The following is a 17,023-nucleotide window of genomic DNA, read 5'->3' as shown; positions in this document are numbered from 1 at the left end:
AAATAACGTATTCCTTTTTTGTTATCTTGTCATCTAATCTTATTCACCTATTTTAACAATCATAAATTGAATCAATTTGCCAATTGATACAGTCTGTTAGAAATTGGAGACAGAGGTTGCAGTGAGCCCAGACCATGCCATTGCACTCCAGCCCGGGCAACAAGAGCAAAACTCCGTCTCAAAATAAGTAAATAAATAAATAAATAAATAACGTATTCCTTTTTTGTTATCTTGTCATCTAATCTTATTCACCTATTTTAACAATCATAAATTGAATCAATTTGCCAATTGATACAGTCTGTTAGAAATTGTAAACTTACGTGTTTTTTAGTCTACTCTTATAGTTATTGCTTAAACTGTTTTAAAGTTCCTCTGTAGTAACTGTAAATCTTTCTAGAGTTTTACTGTAGTTACTATTGATTTATTTTTTACTTTTTAGAGACAGGGTTTCCCTCTGTCACCCAGGCTAGAATGTAGTGGCTCAATCACAGCTCACTGCAACCTCAAAACTCCTGGGCTCAAGGGATCCTCCTACTTCAGCCTCCCAAGTAGCATGCACCCATTAATTCTTAAATTATTTTTTTTGTAGAGGCAGGCTCTCCCTATATTGCCCAGGCTCATCTCAAACTTTTGGCCTCAAGGGATCTTCCCACCTGGGTCTCTAAAGGTGCTGGGGTTATAGGTGTTAGCCACCACAACAGGCCTTGATTTCTTTTTTCTTTTAGATGGAGTCTCACTCTGTTTTCCAGGCTGGAGTGTGGTGGCATAATCTCAGTTCACTGCAACCTTTGACTTCTGTGTTCAAGTGATTCTCTTGTCTCAGCCTCCTCAGTAGCTGGGACTACAGGCGTGCGCCACCATGTCTGGCTAATTTTTATGTTTTTAGTAGAGACAGGGTTTCGCCATGTTGGGCAGGCTGGTCTTGAATTCTTGACCTCAAGTGATCTGCCTGCCTAGGCCTCCCAAAGTACTGGGATTACCGGCATGAGCTATTGCACCTGGCTGATTTAATTTTAAGCTTTTGTTTACCTCTTTGTTCTTTCTGCTTTTTTTGTTTTTTGACAGGGTCTTACTCTGTCACCCAGGCTGGAGTGCAGTGGCACAATCTTGGCTTACTGCCCCCTGGACTCCCTGGGCTCGGGTGAGCCTCCTACCTCAGCCTCCGGAGTAGCTGGAAGTACAGGCACATGCCACCATGCCTGGCTAATTTTGTATATTTTTTGTAGAGATGAGGTCTCATTATATTAACCAGGCTGGTCTTGAACTCCTGGGCTCAAGTGACCCTCCTGCTTCGGCCTCCCAACTTTCTGGGATTACAGGCAGAAGCCACTGTGACTGCCCTCTAAACTTTTTAAAATTTTAATGTTTTATTATTTGTAGTTCATAATTGTGTTACGTTTTTATAATTTATTGTTTTTACTTGTTTTTATTTATTTATGTATTTATTTTGAGACGGAGTCCTGCTGTTGCCCAGGCTGGAGTGCAGTGGTGCTGTCTTGGCTCACTGCAACCTCCACCTCCTGGGTTCAAGCAATTCTCCCGTCTCAGCCTCCTGAGTAGCTGGATTACAGGTGCGCACCACCACGCCTGGCTAATTTTTGTATTTTTAGTAGAGATGGGGTTTTACCATGTTGGTCAGGCTGGTCTCGAACTCCTGACTTCAGGTGATCTGCCCACCTCAGCCTCCCAAAGTGCTGGGATTAAAGGCATGAGTCACCATGCCCAGCCTGTTTTTACCTATTTTAAAATATCAGCAAGAAGGATGAGCACTGTAAACCAGCTCTAAGGGCAGAACTCTGAAAGACAACTGAGCTGCTGCTATAGTGAGCCTTCGTGCCCTTCACAGGAGCTCCTCCCAAGTGTCGAGCCCGAACTGCCCTAGTACAACAGTCAGTGGATTAAAGTTACAGACAACCACCACCCTGTAACTGCTGGCACAGCTGATCTCACTTCTAAATCACCCAGCTATTTGTGCAAGGAACATGGTTCAAGCTCAGGGCTAGGGGCTCGTCCTGTGTGGTGGTGGGAGGGTCAGCAGCTGTCACACCTCAAGAGGCGGCAGGAAGTCTATGTGGATTCTCTTTCACAGGCCAATATCAATGAATCACCAGGTTGTCTTGAATTGCCGAGGAAGACTCCTTATAAAGGATGTCTGTAAGGAAACTTCCAGAATCTGCCTCACACCAGGCTTAGATTCCTTTTGTCCAGGTCTGGTTTCCTGAGCACCCTTTCCTTGTTTGGAGAGCCGAGGAGGAGCTGGCTAGAATGAGCAGCATCCCCATCTCAAGGTTTCAAGGTGGAGGGTCGAGCCTTGGCTCCGTCTCTGACCCTCAGCTCCCCGTGTGGTCAGAAGGTGAGTGCTTTCTACCCGCCAGGGCCCGTGCAGCAGACTGGGGCTGGTGGCAGGCACCTGCAGACACAGGCACGGTGGCAGGAGAGACACCCCAGGCCTTCAGAAGAGGGTCTGAGGGGAGCCCATGGAGATGCATCAGATGCAGGAAGCAGTCACTCCAAGAGAAAAAGAGAGGTGAGCTCAAAATACCAAATGCCAGAGTAGGCCCGAAACCAAACCGGCTAGGACCAAGCTCCTCTGCTCTTGAGGGTCAGACTTCTGCACTACACTAGCCCCATTTGCCTTACCCCATTATCCTCTTGTTTAGTACCTTAACAGTGATCAGAGTTCAAGCTTTTGGAATTTTTCAAGGGATTTTGTTCTTAAGGGGCAGTGGGGGGAATCAGCTGATGAGCTCCTTCCTTTACCATCTGCAAAGGGTCAGAAGGGAAGAATCCTCACTGTCTTCACCCCTGGTATCTGTACTGTGCCCACCAGTCAGTAAGTTCCTGGGGGCAGCATTGTGTCTTTCCGCCTTGGCACTCCTGGCATCCTGCACATGTGCATCACAGACAGAATCCACGCTGTGGAAGTGATCGGTGGTGCACACAGGAAAGAACAATTCTAATGACAAACATCAGAAGAGGCTGCATGGAGGTGATGGCATTTAAGCAGGGCCTGAGAAATGAGCAGAGTTTCAAGTAAAGGGGTGTGAGCTGGGGAGAGGCTGAGGGAAGAGCATGAAGGAAGGTGTGCAGAGGAGCAGGTGACAATGAGCAGAACAGAGCAGCTCCTTCTGGATTCCCTCTGCTATTGCTTCTTACAGATGAGATGACACCTGCTCAGCCATGCTTCCCTCTCAGTGCCAAGGTAAGGTGTGCATACTTATAGACAATCACTAAGTGGGAGGTAGGGCTAGAAAGGTAGGTGTCTAAATGCTATGGAGTGCCATGGCAGACTTTATTAATACATGCCAAAAATGGTGGCAACCTGTCCATCCCATGTGTTCTTTTAATCATGTGACTCTGATTCCCCACTGAGAAGTGCCATCTGTTTCTTCCCTCTGTGACTATGGCCAGAGAGATGCCACGTAACTTCCAGGGCTAGGCCATAAAGGGAAATACAAGTCCCACCAGGTTCTCTTTGGATGCTTGATCTTGGGATCTTGGCTGACACTCTGTGAGCAAGCCCAAATCGGCCGAACGGACAAACTGTGAAGAAACACGGGGAGCAGAACCTGCTGGTGGTCCAGCCAAGTACCAGTGTGTGCGTGGGGAGATGCCCCAGGCAGTTCCAGCCTGGAACCCAGCCTTGGAGTCTTCTTAGCTGAGACTTCAGACATTATGGATTACCGATCCATCAGAAAATGGTGGTTTTGTGCCACCAAGTTTTGGGGTTTTGTGTTAAAGCAAGACCTTGAATGCTATTCCAAGAAATTTTAGTGACTAAGGTTTTCACTTGGTGACAATTGCTAGGTTCATAATTCAGAAGACTAGTCTATTACTTCCTGCAGTGTAGATGGCTGATGTTCATGAAAATGTGGGTTTTTTTTTTTTTTTTTTTGATGGAGTCTCGCTCTGTCGCCCAGGCTGGAGTGCAATGGCGCGATCTTGCCTCACCGCAACCTCTGCCTCCTGGGTTCAAGTGATTCTCGTGCCTCAGCCTCCCAAGTAGCTGGGATTACAGGCGCCTACCACCATGCCCGGCTAATTTTTTGTATTTTTAGTAGAGACGGGGTTTTACCATGTTGGCCAGGCTGGTCTCAAACTGCTGACCTCAGGTGATCCACCCACCTTGGCCTCCCAAAGTGCTGGGATTACAGGCATGAGCCACCATGCCCAGCCATGAAAATGTTTTTTAAGTGGCTCGAAAGAAAAACATGCTCCTTTTCGGCATCTAAAAGTGGTGGCCTGAGAACCAAGCCAGGGAATTCACGGGTGGGAACTTCTATAGGACACAGGTTTACAGAGCTCCTTTTTCCTTTCTTAGCCCTTTCCTCAGCTGCATTTCAGGCACTTACCACACCCTGGCCACCGGGGTGGAACCGTAAGGACTGTGTCCTAGGCAACAAAATGGGAGGCTCGGAGGGAGGCAAGGGCTGGCCTGAGAGAGAAGGTTCTCTGGGACCCACGGCATCTACTCAGTCCCAGCATGTGCCCCCTAGGGAAAAGCAGCAGGCAACAGTAGAGGGAGGCCTTGGGAACTTGTCTGACAGGGTGGGTCTGTCAGAGGGACTGTGGCCCTGTCTCTGGCGCACGTTTGCCTCTTGGATGCTACACCTGATGGTGAAGCCCTGAGCTTGCTGTTCCACCTTTTCTCCACCCATCCCCACCTCCAGAGAGCTCACCTGGCACCTTCTCACTAAGAAGCTCTGGGGAGCAAGTGTGGTTTGAAACATCCCTGGGTGACCCTGAGACCCCCTCCCACAACACCCAGACTTGGTTAAGAGGGCCCAGGGCTGCTAGGCCCCTCACCCCTCAGGCCAGACTTGCCCAGTGCCTTTGTCCACCTCCACCCCGTCTCGTACCATGATGCAGGCGTGGGCCTTGTGGTAGTAGGAGGCATGCATGCTCTGGAACCGCTCCTGGCCTGCCGTGTCCCAAAAGTCTGCAATGTGAACACAGCTCTGACTGCCTGTTGGGGGCTAGAGATCAAAGAGACCCACATGCCTGGTACATTTCTGTGCAAGTCACTAAAATACAACACACATGTGGCACAAACCACAGCACGTGTGTGAGTGTACACGGGGAGCACAGGGAGAAACAGAGACCACACAGCTCCACACGTGGGTCTTCAACACAATGTACCCGAGTGTGATGAGAGAGGTGTGTGTTCACCTGTCTGTATGGGAAGACCGTGAGTTAGGGGCCAGGAGGAAGGACAACACGCACTGGAAGCCCAAGGAGGGAGAAGACAGGTTCCCCCTGTTTCCCACATGATATGCAGGGTCTTCTAAGTTCTAAACTAGTCCAACTTCTCACGTGCGCTGACCACAGATGGTAGACAGAGTCAGGCAGGCTGTGTGGCCTGGCCAAGGAGAAGATTATGACCCGATGGAAGGTCAAAGCCCGATGTGGTAGATAATGTTCTGACCACATTTATTTTTTTAAACTGGCTGAATAAGAACCCCTGAAGCTAGGCAAACTACTACCTTGCCCTGCACAGGTGCTGCCCTGGACGCCAGGTCAGAGGGCTGGGACTTGGCCCCTGTGTGCCTCCTTCCACCTTCCATGGCCTCCCGGGGCTCCTGGCTCTCTGGGTTCTCTCTACCACCCCTTATCCCTGCCTGGGGTCTCATTTTCTCCCTCTGGACTCTCTCCTTATGAACGTTCCCTCACCTCCCCTCGTCTCCCATTTCCTCTTTCCTGAGGGTCAGCATGGCTTGGCCCTGTGCCACTTACCCACAAGGATGGTCTTGCCATCTACCGTGGTTGTGTGCTTGTACAGGGTCAGGGCGTATGTGGACAGCTGCTGTGGCTGACTGCACTCAGGTTAAGGACCAAAATCAATAAAAGGGGAGGTAAGGAAGGAGTGGGGAGCAGGGGTGTTTGGTTTGATGAAATGGATCCTCTCCCTCCTCTTCTCTTTGGAGTTACTGAGATTTTAAATCAAACGAATGTTGCAGACAGAGGATCAGCTTCACATATCACTGGTACAAGCTCCACGGAAGAGTGAGGGGTGGGAGGAGACGGGAGTGTGTTCTGGTCATCGAAGTCTGAGGTAAAACGCAGAACAGGATTTTACAGACAAGTGTCATAAAGGGCATCACGCGGTTGGAGAATGCAAATGCGGAAACCCCAACTCAATCATGATGGAGCTTTCATAGGCTAGAAAGGAAACCCTGACCCTAGGTAGCAACATGACCATTCCAGGGACAAAAGCTCCCACAAGCCTTACAGCTGACAAGCCATCTATCAATTTGGAGTCTGCCTATGTGTGAAACCCTGAGAAAAAGGGTGAAACTCTGGGGAGAAACACCTTCTGAGGCTGCAAGAAGCCGGACAGTGTAAAAAGCAGAGCCAAATGTTGCAGGTGGGCTGGGTGTGCAGAAGCACTTGGTACAAGGTGGAGTAACACATACTCAGATCTTAAGGCAACTGAGCGTTGGGGTGCAGAGCACAGGACAGGGAGCAGAAGGCTCCAGGGGCTTTTCTCACCTGTGCTTTTCAGTGGATCCACTTGGGAAGCTGTTTATAAATCTCCCAGTTGCAGGGAGGAACTCACTCCAAACCTATACAATATAACAATTCATGGCAGGAAGGTGGGGCTGGCAGCTCCTATTTCACAAAGTTCATTCATATCAGAGATGTTTTTCAACAGTAGGGGGCCCAAGCTTTGAGGTTAAATGACTTGGCCAGTGTCAGAAGCTACTAAGGAGGAGGAGGAGGTGGGGTTTCAATCCAGGCATTAGATCCAAACCATTTGCTGTTTGCCACTGTACTGCCCTCTTAATATAAAACAAATCTAAATATGAGTAAGGTCCAAAATATACAGCACTGATTGTGCAATGCCATGTGGATCAATCGGCAAGAAACAAGTGTGGGACAAAACCTGTGCATTCACTTACCCAATCCTCCTTCCTGGGCTGCTGCTACAAAGGGGTGGGCAGTGGGGCACTGATACATGAGCGTGGGAAGACCCACAGGAAAAAGGGGTATTTCAAACCTTGAAGGATACAAGCCATCCATGAGAAATCTCTCCATGAGTCTGAAAGCAGAACAGGCAAAGTGGTCAGATGGCATCTCCATCTCTCCCTTGTCCCAAACTTTATCACCCTAAGGCTGACAACCTGGAAGCCACCTGTGGTTCCCCCCTTTCGCTCCACAGTCACACAGTTTCCGGGTCAAGTCTGGAACCTGGGAATCAGCATTACCAACCCATCATAACCAAACAGCTCATGTCACTGTGAGTACACACACCAGCCCATGTGAAGCTCTCATATCTGTTATCTTCACCACAGCACAGTGCTGCACATACAATTACCCTTGTGTTATGCACAGAGAAACAGAGGCCAGGCCAATGCTGGGCCTTCCGTTCAAAAGCCATTTCCCAGCCGGGCACAGTGGCTCACGCCTGTAATCCCAGCACTTTGGGAGGCCAAGGCGGGTGGACCACTTGAGGTCAGGAGTTCAAGACCAGCCTGGTCAACATGGTGAAGCCCTTGTCTCCACTAAAAATACAAAAAATTTAGCCAGGGTGGTGGCACATGCCTGTAATCCCAGCTACTCGGGAGGCTGAGACAAGAGAACCTGCTTGATCTATTGGTTATTGAGAGGACTATCTATTCTGAATGCAGTCAGTTATTCTGTTAAAAAATTAGGCAGATTTTGTCACTCCTCTGTGCAAAACCATCCAGTGGTTCCCCATTTCTTTCAGTTCAAACTCTCCCATTTCTTTTTCTCTCCCTCTGTTCTAGCCACCAGCCATTTCCTCCTTTTGTTGTTGAAATGCTCCTGCCAGATATCTGCAAGGCTTACTCCTTGCTTTTTTCAAGTCTTTGACCCAATGTTATCTTTACAACTAGGCCTTCCCTGACCACTCTCTTTACATTGCAACATTTTTCCCTCATGTTTTGTAGGGTCACTGCTTGCCTGTCTGTCAGTGTAATACACTCCAACCATGATTTTATACTTCCGACTTTAAACTGCAGCTTCAATTGTAAAAGGAGGATAGATTGATTTTATAACTATAAAGAAACAGTACCCTTACTATAAAGAAAACACATCATCTTCTTAGATTACATAGAAAATTACACAAAGAAATTTCCGCAGCCAGAGGTTAAGATGGTAAATGAAAAAGACCCAAGCTCAGAACACTGTCTTGAGAGGGCACGTGCTCAGGAAGTGGAGGAAGAAGAGGAGAGATCCATAAACTTGCCCCATCAAAGCAGAAGCAGTGAAAGAATAAAAACACAGGCACAGATGGATTTTCTTAAGGAAAAGTTGCCTCTGGAAGACAGGATGAAGGAGAGAAAAACAAGCCCCAGAGACTCATTCCCTCCCAACATTCTGCAGCTTAGCAGAGAACCAGCTCGGCAGGCCTGAGCCCAACAACAGAGCAGGCCTATCTTCGTAGGCTCTAGGAAGCTGCCTCTGTCTCTGTCACATACACAGATGTCCCCTGTCTTCTTTTCCCAAAAATATTTAGAGTAGGCACTGGTTACTTTTGGCCTAAGCACAACTCCCTCAGGATAACGAGAGTTTGGGACCCACGGAGTCACATGCTGTGACTTTTCTGCTTGTAAATTTCCCCCATCACCCTACTCTGTACTCACACCATGTGGCCTTAGTTGGGGGTGGGGGTATGTGCCTGTGCCCTCTTTGCACAACGATGATAGGCAATTATTAACAGGAATGGAAGACCCTAAAGGTCAAGTTATACAGCTATCAAAGAAAAAAGACAACACATGTGGACCTAACTACTCTTAAAGATGGAATCAGAAAGCCACGTCTTGTTGGCCGGGTGCGGTGGCTCACACCTGTAATCCCAGCATTTTGGGAGGCCAAGGCAGACAGATTGCTTGAGGTTAGGAATTCCAGACCAGCCTGGCCAACATGGCAAAACCTGTGCTAAAAATACAAAACAATTAGCTAGGCATGGTGGCGCATGCCTGTAATCCCAGCTACTCAGGAGGCTGAGTCATGAGAATGGCGTGAACCCAGGAGGCAGAGGTTGCAGTGAGCTGAGATCATGCCACTGCACTCTAGCCTGGGGGACAGAGCGAGACTCCGTCTCAAAACAGACAAACAAAAAAACTAAACCAGAGCTGCAGTGTGTGATTGTGTGGTGGGGAAGAGAGAGAGAGAGCGGGAGAGAGAGAGAATCCAAATTCATGGAGATGGCCGAAAAACCAGCAAAGCCCCCAGAGAACTATTCACAGCTACCTGAGTCAAAGGACATGTTTATAAAAATGAAGGTAGAAAACAAGGTGGGCCTGGAGTACTTGGGAAATAAGCGTAACCAGTTCTCTGGGCAGGGGCAAGTGCACCCTCATGCTATGAAGGCAGAAATGGGCATGTGCCCTCACCAGCCCTAGGTATGAGAAATAGGACGTCTCATGGAGACAAGCCGCCAGCACCGCAGAGCCTCCCTTCACCTCTCCGGGTGGCATGTAGGCACCGAAATTCATTCAAAGAATAAGCCAGTCTTCACAATGATTATAGTCAATCGTCAGTTCTACCCCGTTTTCTGTATCTCAGAGAGTCCCTCCAAGAAAGCATCTTCACCACCTTTACCCAATCTGTCACGGTGGCATAGTCACTTTTCTCTTTCCATTCCCACTCCCCGCCCTTGCCATCCCTCAGCCCACAAACCACATACAATGTCCTCAGTTGCTCCACATGTTCTCTCAGGGCTCAGAGGAAACACTCAAATTCCTCAGTCCTTATGACCTGCCCCTCCACCCAACACACACAACTGCTCTCGTGATTCCCCTCGTTCCTCCGTGAACATCTGGACTCCAGCCAAGACTGCTCCTTCACCAGCCCCAAGAAGTCATGCTCCTCTGCCTCTGGAGGACTTTTTAAATGACCCAGACCCTCTCTGGGGCTGATATTTCTTCCCTAATCTCTCAACATACTTGGATTTGCCCACTGCGCTGTCTCCCAGGCAGATGATCTTCACGTTGTCATCAGCATCATACTTCCCTTGGTCCAGCTCAGTGGGTTTGGTTCTGTCTTCTGCCATTGGCTCCTAGCTGTAGAGAGGGGTCGAGCCCAGGGGAGGGGAGGGTCTTGTCACTATCTGGGAAGATCAACAAGAGGATGTTGTCAGAGATAAGTCCCCTCAACCAAATTTATTTCCTCCTCTTCCTGGACAGGAGAGACAATGAGCCAATGAGAGAGGGGCCCAAGAATACGCTCACACCCTTCTCCATTCACCACCAACTTGCCTGCCACATGCTGCGCCTTGGGGTTGTAACCTTGTACCCACAAGATTCTCTTAGGGTGGTTTTCCCTATGATATATTCCTATTGCAGGTATGCTTAAGGTCACACCTCCCACGACCACCTGGAGAGACAGTATTCTGTATTTACAAGTTCTTTTTTTTTGAGATGGAGTCTTGCTCTATCCCCCAGGCTGGAGTGCAGTGGCGCGATCTTGGCTCACTGCAAACTCCACCTACTAGGTTTGAGTGATTCTCCTGCCTCAGCCTCCCCAGTAGCTGGGATTACAGGCACCTCCCATCATGCCCAACTAATTTTTGTATTTTTAGTAGAGACAGGGTTTTACTATGTTGGCCAGGCTGGTCTCGAACTCCTGACCTCAAGTGATCTACCCATTTTGGCCTCCCAGAGTGCTGGGATTACAGGCGTGAGCCACCGTGCCTGGCCTGTATTTACAAGTTCAACATACAAAAGTTTCCTTACTTGTAAAACAGGGACAAACACACACACACACACACACACACACACACACACACAGAAAAACAGTGCCTAGTCACATGGTTGACATGAGACACTGTCTGCCAGAAAGCCTGAGCTCTCACCACTGAATGACACTGACACACAGTCAAATATGCCTGACCCACACTTGTGATCCTTTGCCTTCTTCATGCCTTTTACCTCCCCTTCATTTTCCATCCTACTGTAATCTGTACCTGCCTCTCCCTCTCTCGACATGTGCAATTCCCCTAACCCCATTCTCCAGTGATGTTTCAACCTTTATTAGTTTCAAGTATCTCCTAAATGCTGATTATACCCCGCTGTACCTCCATCTAGACTGCTTCCCTCAGTGCTGGACTCCGATATGGTATGCAATTGACTACTAGACTTGGAGAAGCAGAGTATGACACACAGGCATCAATAACATGTTATACACAAATACTTTAAGTCCTGTGCACCCCAAATGCTGCTCCTCACATTACCCATTTGCGCAAGACATTCACCAGGCATCCAGTGCCAAAGGCTGTGTACAACATAATTTCTAGCTCTGTTTTACTCTCCTCACACCTAAATATGACTTTGCAAACATTCCTGAGAATGTAATCACAGTCCAGACTCTTAGCTAGGTGGGCCCATAGAAATGATATGATGACGAGATAGCAGCAATAGGTGAACCTTACTGAGCATTCACCATGAGCAGACGTTGCACAGGGTTCAGGGGATGTAAGACACAACGATAGCAGAGTCTACTGTGGTAAGAGCTACGACAGAAGTATGCACACGGGCCAGGGGTAGAAAATACCAACAGGGCCCCCGAGTTTTCCTGACTGTGCCACCACACAGCTACTGCTTCTGCACAGCCAGGGACTTCGCCTTGTTTATCCAGGGACAAAATTCCTGGGAAGCGGCAGATGCTTGGAAAGCATGGTGAGGGGTCTGCCCCCTTTCACCTGTACCCTGTAGAGAGAGCGACAGAAAGCCAAATCCAGCTGCACGGCTCCATGCTTGAAGAGGTTCTTTCTTTTGTTAAGAGACAGGGTCTCACTCTGTCGCCCAGGCTGGAGTGCAGTGGCGCGATCACGGCTCACTGCAGCCCTCAACTCCTGGACTCAAACGATCCTCCCTCCTCGGCATCCCTGGGACTACAGTCGTGAGCCACCGCTTACGGGCGAAGACTTGGTTGTCGCTGTCCTTGCGATCTAAGTGGGCAAGCTATCTTTCGATAAATGTTTTTGGGCACCAACCATGTCCAGGCATCGCCAGGCTGCCCGTCCCACCCCCCACAACAGCCTCGCGAAGCCACCTTTCCGTCCTTCCCCCGACCGGGACGCCCTCCCGCCCAGACCTCTAGGGCAGCCTCTGAGGGGCTGATCCCGCGTGCTAAGCCAGCCACCGGGGCGGATTTGCCCTCACGTGCGGTCCTGAGTGAGGGCTGGAGAGACCAGTGACGCTGCAGGTCGCCCGCCCGCGGCCAGCGGCCCCTCGGGCCCTGCCGCCCGCCTGGACTTTGCGCGGTCTCAAACCACGCCCGCCGGCCCAGCTCGCGCTGCCGCGTACTCTGCTTCCGGCTCGGCCCGCGTCCTCGCAGCTGCTACGCAACCGCGCAAGGACCCCGAGAGAGGCTGCCCGGCAGAAGGCCTGAAGGACCCCGCTGGGGCGCGGGCTGTCCAGCGCGGCGCCTGGCGGGAGGGCTGCAGGGAGTGCGCATGCGGCGAAGTGCGGTCCTGGGTCTCCTGGCTGCGGGTGTGGTTGGTACTGAGGGTTCAGTGGGTGCCGCCCGCCTAGAGGGAGTGGAGGGGTGAACACGTCAGCGGTGGGGGGCGCAGGTCCAGCTTTCTCCATTTTTTATTTATTTGATGGGGTAAATTTGAGCAAATTTCTCGACTTGTCGACGTTCGTTACTAGCTGAGCGGGAATTAGGAGAGGAACCTGGTCCTCTCCACACAGCCCAGCAGGTACGCCGCCTATGTGCCTGTGGAGAACAGCGGTTCCTGTAGGGCCGACAGGTGTGGACCAAGTAGCTGTGAAATTTCTTCTGAAGAAAACGCACGAGGAGGACGCAAGTGAGCTCAGTGGAGGAGGGGCGCTACCCCAGGGGACGTCCCCATGCATGGGCTTGTGAACCCCGAATATCTGAGACGGTCTCAGTCAATTTAGAAAGTTTATTTTGCCAAGGTTGAGGACGCACGCCCGTGACACAGCCTCAGGAGGTCTTGACGACATGTGTCCAAGGTGGTCGGGACACAGCTTGGTTTTATAAATTTTAGGGAGACAGGAGACATCAATATATGTAAGATGAACATTGGTTCCGTCGGGAAAGGCGGGACAAGTCGAAGCAGGGAGGGGGCTTCCAGGTCACAGGTAGGTGAGAGACAAACTGTTGTATTCGTTTGGGTTTCTGAATAGCCTCTCCAAAGGAGGCCATCAGATACGCACTTATCTCAGTGAGCAGAGGGGTGACTTTGAATAGAAGGGGAGGCAGGTTTGCCCTAAGCAGTTCCCAGCTTTTTTCCCTTTAGATTAGTGATTTTTGGGCCCTCAGATTCATTTTCCTTTCACAGGCTAAACAGCTTTAGGAACTGAAAAGTTCATGAGGCTGTAAGGAAGAGTTGAGTTGCTCCAGGTGAGCCTCGGCCACAACAGCATGCAGGACCTGGGCGCCCACGAGGGGCTCCTGGGAGGGTTGGGGAAAGGGAGCTGTGAACCCTGACTATCTGAGATGGTTTCAGGTGATTTAGAAAGTTCATTTTGCCGAGGTTGAGGACGTGCACCCGTGACAGCCTCAGGAGATCCTGATGACAAGTGCCCAAGGTGGTCAGGACATAGCTTGGTTTTAGGGAGACATGAGACATCAGTCAATACATATCAGAAGTACCTTGCTTCCATCCAGAAAGGTGGGGACAACTGGAAGCAGGGAGGGGGCTTCCAAGGTCACAGGTAGGTGACAGACAAATATTGCGTTGTTTTGAGTTTCTGGTTAGCCTCTCCAAAGGAGGCGATCAGACGTGCACCTATCTTAGTGTGGAGATAGGTGATTTGGAATAGAATGGGAGGCAGGTTTGCCCTGAGCAGTTCCCAGCTTCACTTTTCCCTTTAGCTTAGTAATTTTGGGGCCCCAAGATTTTCTTTTCACAGAGCCTATGACTGGATTTGCATTTTTAGATCCTGCGAGGAGGCTGCTACACACATGCAGAAGTCATGCTGGTGGCCTGGACTCCGAAGGGAGAGAAGTGGATTTGAGAGACATTTAGGAGGTAGGATTGCCAGGATCTTGGTGATAGCTTGGATATGGAGGGTGGAGGAGAAGGGGTGTCAAGCGGATATTGTTCTTAGATTACCACCTGGGATATTAAGGCGAGTGGGTGGGCTGTTTTTTCTTTGTTAGGCAGAACTTGGTTTTGTGGTGCAGTAGGCTGCCTCAAACCAAAAGCCTGACTTCCTCGTACAGGCCAGACCCCACATGGCCGTTCCTGTGACTGCCAGGCCACTTTGAGGCTGCGAGATGGTTTTGTCTGGCCTCTGCCCTGCACGTGTTTACGAATGACTTCTCCGTGTTGGCAGATTTGGGGGTCCACCAGATAGGATCCTGTGAAGAGACCTCAAAGGTCTTTAGTTCAATTTATAAAACATCTTTTTGTTCATATCATTTCCACAATCAAAGATGAATAAAATATACAGAGGTTTATTTAGTGAATAAGGTTGATGGTGCACCTGTGCTAGGTAGTGTTTTAGTTCGTTGAGACACCAAGGAGTTGAGACAATCCTTTACCTTGGAGTTTTGTGTCTGTAGGTCCTGCTGTTGAGAGCTGTGTGTGTTAAAATGTCTGATTTGGGCAGGTGAGATCTGGGCCGTCTGTAAGGTTAGGTGAGAGGAGGTTGGTGTCCAGCAAGTATCCAGTGCCCCATCCACATCCCAGTTCTTGTCCACCAGTCTTCCAGTTCTAGGACTGATGCAGAGGCCCTCAGAGCAACTTCAGAGGAGAAGTAGTGTGCTCTGTGGCTGTCTGTTTTGGAGTGTAAATTGTAAATCCTCTGCAAACAAGAAGTTGGAAACAAGTAGCGTTTCAGCTTGAGTTTCTTGTAAATGGCTTGCAGTTGTATGAACCAGAGCATGTCTACCACAGGGCAACACGAGGGTCCCTCTGTCACCATTTCTCCCAGTGGCCTAGGTGGGGATTTAAACAGAATAATGTGTGCAGCCTCATTGTGTGAAAGTCCAGTACTTTGTGCTTGGAGTGTCATCAGGGAAGGGCCCCTGCCTTCGAAGGCTGCTGCGTCTCGCTCTGTGATAGGAGGCACAACGTGGCCTTGGTCTTACGAAGACCTTGGGTGCCACAGCTCACTTCAGCCCTGATCAGCCTGATGCAGGTGCTGGGCCCTGGTTCTGGAGGTGAGAATACACCCTGGGCTTCCACTGCCTGGCTGCACTGTGAGCATTCGGGTGCTTATTTGGGGACTGATACGGAGTCCTGTGCCAGATGCAGTGGTGCACACCTGGGAACCAAGGGTCCCTGCTTCTACTGGAGAATCTGGACAGATGTAAAAGGTAAGAAAGGCTGGGGGTAGGGGTTAGGGTGAAGGTTAGGCTTGGGGCTGGGGTTGTGGTTGTGGTTCGGGCCAGGGTTAGGGTTGGGGTTGTGTTTAGGGTTATGATTAGGGTTTAGTGTTGGGGTTAGGGTTTTAGCGTTAGTGTTTTAGGGTTATGGTTGGGGTTAGGGTTGGGGTTATGGTAAGGTGTTAAAGGTTAGGGCTAAGGTTTAGGGTTAAGGTTGGGCTTAAGGGTAAGGGTTACAGTTTTTAGGGTTAGTGTGCTTGGCAAAATGGGTCCACCCTTCCTGGGTAACCCTGGCTCTAGGCCCTCATTTATGGCCTGGCCTGCCCCACCCATCCCCTGGAGCCCTCTGCTGACGTAAACTCCACGCTGTATGTTCTTTCTTATCAGTGGGACATAAGCTATGACGATGATTCCAAGGCCTAGGAATGATAAGTGGGCTTTGGGGACTCAGGGGGAAAGGTGAGAGGGAGGGGAGGGATAAAACCCTACACATTGGGTACATTGTACTCCGCTTGGGCTATGGATAGACGAAAATCTCAGAAACCGTCAATAAAGAGCTTTAGCATTTAACCAAAACCACCTGTTCGCCAAAACTATTGAAATGAAATAAAATAAAATGATAACAAAGGATATCTTATTCCTTTGGCAGACCACATGGCCTAGCTCAAGAATTTGCTACATACTTGTAAAATATAAGAATAAATGGAACAACTGGGTACACAGCTCATGCAGAGATGTCCAGCCATTTCAGAAGTGTTAAGGTTCAAAGCAGTGTTCCCTGTGCAGGCCCTGGGGTACTGCATTTTTGGGGAGGCACTGCCATCTCACCCTCCTTGTTTATGGCTCATGTTCTAACCCTCACACAGCACATGCTTGTCTTTAAAAGCATCAAGGTGAAATAAACCACATGTTAATCCAGGTAGAATAAGTGGGCAATTAGAGAACCCACATAATTTAGTTGTATAATAGTAAACTTCTGCTGCATATTTAAAGGAAAATAGACAAGATAATCTTTTTTATAAAAAGTGCCAATTATTCCTCTGTTTCTGAATACTCACTGCTAAAACTCCACACTGCCCAGAATGGTGGCCCATGAAGCGTTCTCAGTCTGGGACACGTTATTCCTCTTCTGTAAAAACTGCACCACTTTCAGACAGACTCTCAGTCAAAGACACAGAAAATTATCTCATTAGATTCGTGATCTGTTAGAGGTTTCCTATTGCTGAGGTCATCTGAGCCAGTAGTTTTCAAGATGAGTTGATGGCTTCATATCCTAAAATGTTGCATTTAAATTCTAGTTAAAAATAGTTTACTGTATTTTTCCATTCTAAGACAGATTTTTTTTATGCTTTACTTTTTCTGGAATTAGCATGCATCTTACAATTGATATACTGCATTAAATATGATGAGATCTCTTCTGTTCTTCTAAAAAATTATCAATACATTTGTGATGAATATTGATTTAATAGCATCTCAGAATTTAAAACATCCAGGTTACAACCATTAACTCTTCTACAATATTTAGATACAAGAAGGTCATATTTCTTTCTTTTTATAAGTCAAATTACATCTAGCAGAAACTCACATGTGTGAAGATATGGAAGATTCCAATTCACGGAGGTTCCTCGTCATATTCTGTGCCAGACACTGGAGGCGGGTACGGTGGCACTTCATGCTCCTCACCTTCCTGTCTCACTACTTTTCCAGTGACTGCCGACTGCTGGCCCTTTACTCTGAAGGGGGTGAGAGGACC

The 17,023-nt window shown here is 49.0% G+C and overlaps 2 protein-coding genes across 39 annotated transcripts in view; one reads left to right on the top strand and one right to left on the bottom strand.

Annotated features, from left to right (window-relative positions):
* The window catches only part of LOC111549085 (rab-like protein 2B), a 15,497-nt gene extending 3,179 nt beyond the window's left edge, over positions 1 to 12,318 (bottom strand). For 5 of the 38 annotated variants that reach the window (XM_023222173.2, XM_023222156.2, XM_023222166.2 and 2 more), the window contains exons 1-6: positions 12,129 to 12,308; positions 11,666 to 11,914; positions 9,912 to 10,075; positions 7,010 to 7,039; positions 5,734 to 5,813; positions 4,860 to 4,939 (exon numbers count right to left, since the gene is read on the bottom strand). In XM_023222173.2, coding sequence (XP_023077941.1) covers positions 4,860 to 4,939; positions 5,734 to 5,813; positions 7,010 to 7,039; positions 9,912 to 10,018 — 297 coding nt within the window. In that variant the 5' untranslated portion in view covers positions 10,019 to 10,075; positions 11,666 to 11,914; positions 12,129 to 12,308. Of the gene's footprint in view, positions 1 to 4,859; positions 4,940 to 5,733; positions 5,814 to 7,009; positions 7,040 to 9,911; positions 10,076 to 11,517; positions 11,915 to 12,018 lie in introns of all 38 variants that reach the window. The other 33 variants (XM_023222163.2, XM_023222158.2, XM_023222167.2 and 30 more) reach the window with 15 other exon arrangements.
* A 2,612-nt stretch (positions 12,319 to 14,930) lies between these two features.
* LOC111549147 overlaps positions 14,931 to 17,023 on the top strand; it is a 3,275-nt gene continuing 1,182 nt past the window's right edge. The window contains exons 1-2 of the mRNA XM_031936570.1: positions 14,931 to 15,261; positions 16,830 to 17,012. Coding sequence (XP_031792430.1) covers positions 15,078 to 15,261; positions 16,830 to 17,012 — 367 coding nt within the window. The 5' untranslated portion in view covers positions 14,931 to 15,077. The remainder of the gene's footprint in view (positions 15,262 to 16,829; positions 17,013 to 17,023) is intronic.

Source organism: Piliocolobus tephrosceles, chromosome 11 (assembly GCF_002776525.5).
Source record: "Piliocolobus tephrosceles isolate RC106 chromosome 11, ASM277652v3, whole genome shotgun sequence".
Classification (NCBI taxonomy): Eukaryota; Metazoa; Chordata; class Mammalia; order Primates; family Cercopithecidae; genus Piliocolobus; species Piliocolobus tephrosceles.
Note: the sequence above shows the minus strand (reverse complement) of the source record. Positions and strands in the feature narration are given on the sequence as shown.